General features: G+C 62.1%; 1 protein-coding gene across 1 annotated transcript; it reads right to left on the bottom strand.

Moving 5' to 3' along the window:
* Window positions 1-5: 5 nt before the first annotated feature.
* On the bottom strand, window positions 6-767 carry LOC106900679 (potassium channel subfamily K member 3-like; the record flags this gene model as incomplete). Its single annotated transcript, XM_014962829.1, has 1 exon — window positions 6-767. A coding segment is annotated over one exon (762 nt), but the record flags the coding sequence as incomplete, so codon positions are not given.
* Window positions 768-1,061: the final 294 nt, after the last annotated feature.

The raw sequence follows: 1,061 nt of genomic DNA, 5'->3' as shown, positions 1-1,061 counted from the left end.
GTGGGGTGGATGCTGCTGGCTTGGCCGTTGCGGGTGAGCAGGGCCCGGTGCTCGGCGTCCCGCTTCTCGTCCTCGGCGTTCATGGTCATGAACCGCAGCACCACCAGGTTGAGGAAAGCCCCGATGACCGTCAGCCCCGTCAGGATGTAGACGAAGCTGAAGGCCACGTACTGCGGCTTGTTCTGGAGGGCTTCATCCTTCTGCAGGGCCACGTAGTCCCCGAAGCCGATGGTGGTGAGGGTGATGAAGCAGTAGTAGTAGGCGTGGAAGAAGCTCCAGTGCTCGTAGTAGGAGAAGGCGGCCGCCCCGATGCAGAGGGTGCTGATGCAGGAGAAGAACCCGATGGTGACCATGTTGGCCATGGAGACCTCCGCCCGCCTCATGCCAAGGCACTTCTTGATGCGGTGGAGGAGGTACTTGACAAAGGTGTTGATCCTCTCGCCCAGGCTCTGGAACATGACGAGGGTGAGGGGGATCCCCAGCAGGGCGTAGACCATGCAGAAGACCTTCCCCCCATCCGTGCTGGGGGCTGCATGGCCGTAACCTGGGGAGCAAAGCCACAGAGGGGGATCAGCTTTGGTGGTCTGAAGAGGGGGACAGGGGGGGCAGTGCCTCAAACCTCTTCCCTGACCAGTGCCATCCTCACCCCCAGCCACGAAGAGCGACCACGGATGGCTGGGGGGACAATGGGGTCTCCAAATGAAAATGAAGGGGAGGGGGCTGGAGAAGGGGTGACAGCAGGGAACCCACTTCTCCAAGGCCCATCCCTGCAGTTAAACCCATCCCAGCACCCCCAACACCGCAGCAGCCCCCGAGCTGTGGGGACTGGCCCCGTTTAATCCCGGCTGGGAGGGGGCAGGTGACATCCCTCACTGTCACCCTCTCCGGCAGCCTCGGAAGGTCAAGGATTAAGCTGGGCCAGAGCAAGGTGAAAAGGAGTGTCAGATCTCTGTCCAAGCCGCCTCCGAGGAGCTGGTGTGACCTTGACCAGCTGCCAGTGCTGCCAGCTTGGACTGCGGCCATGGGAGCCAGAGGGCATCACCAGAGAGCATTGGTGGGGA

The sequence above is a fragment of the Calidris pugnax genome, unplaced genomic scaffold, assembly GCF_001431845.1.
Source record: "Calidris pugnax isolate Ruff unplaced genomic scaffold, ASM143184v1 C14665880, whole genome shotgun sequence".
Classification (NCBI taxonomy): domain Eukaryota; kingdom Metazoa; phylum Chordata; class Aves; order Charadriiformes; family Scolopacidae; genus Calidris; species Calidris pugnax.
This window is presented reverse-complemented; position numbering and strand designations above follow the sequence as displayed.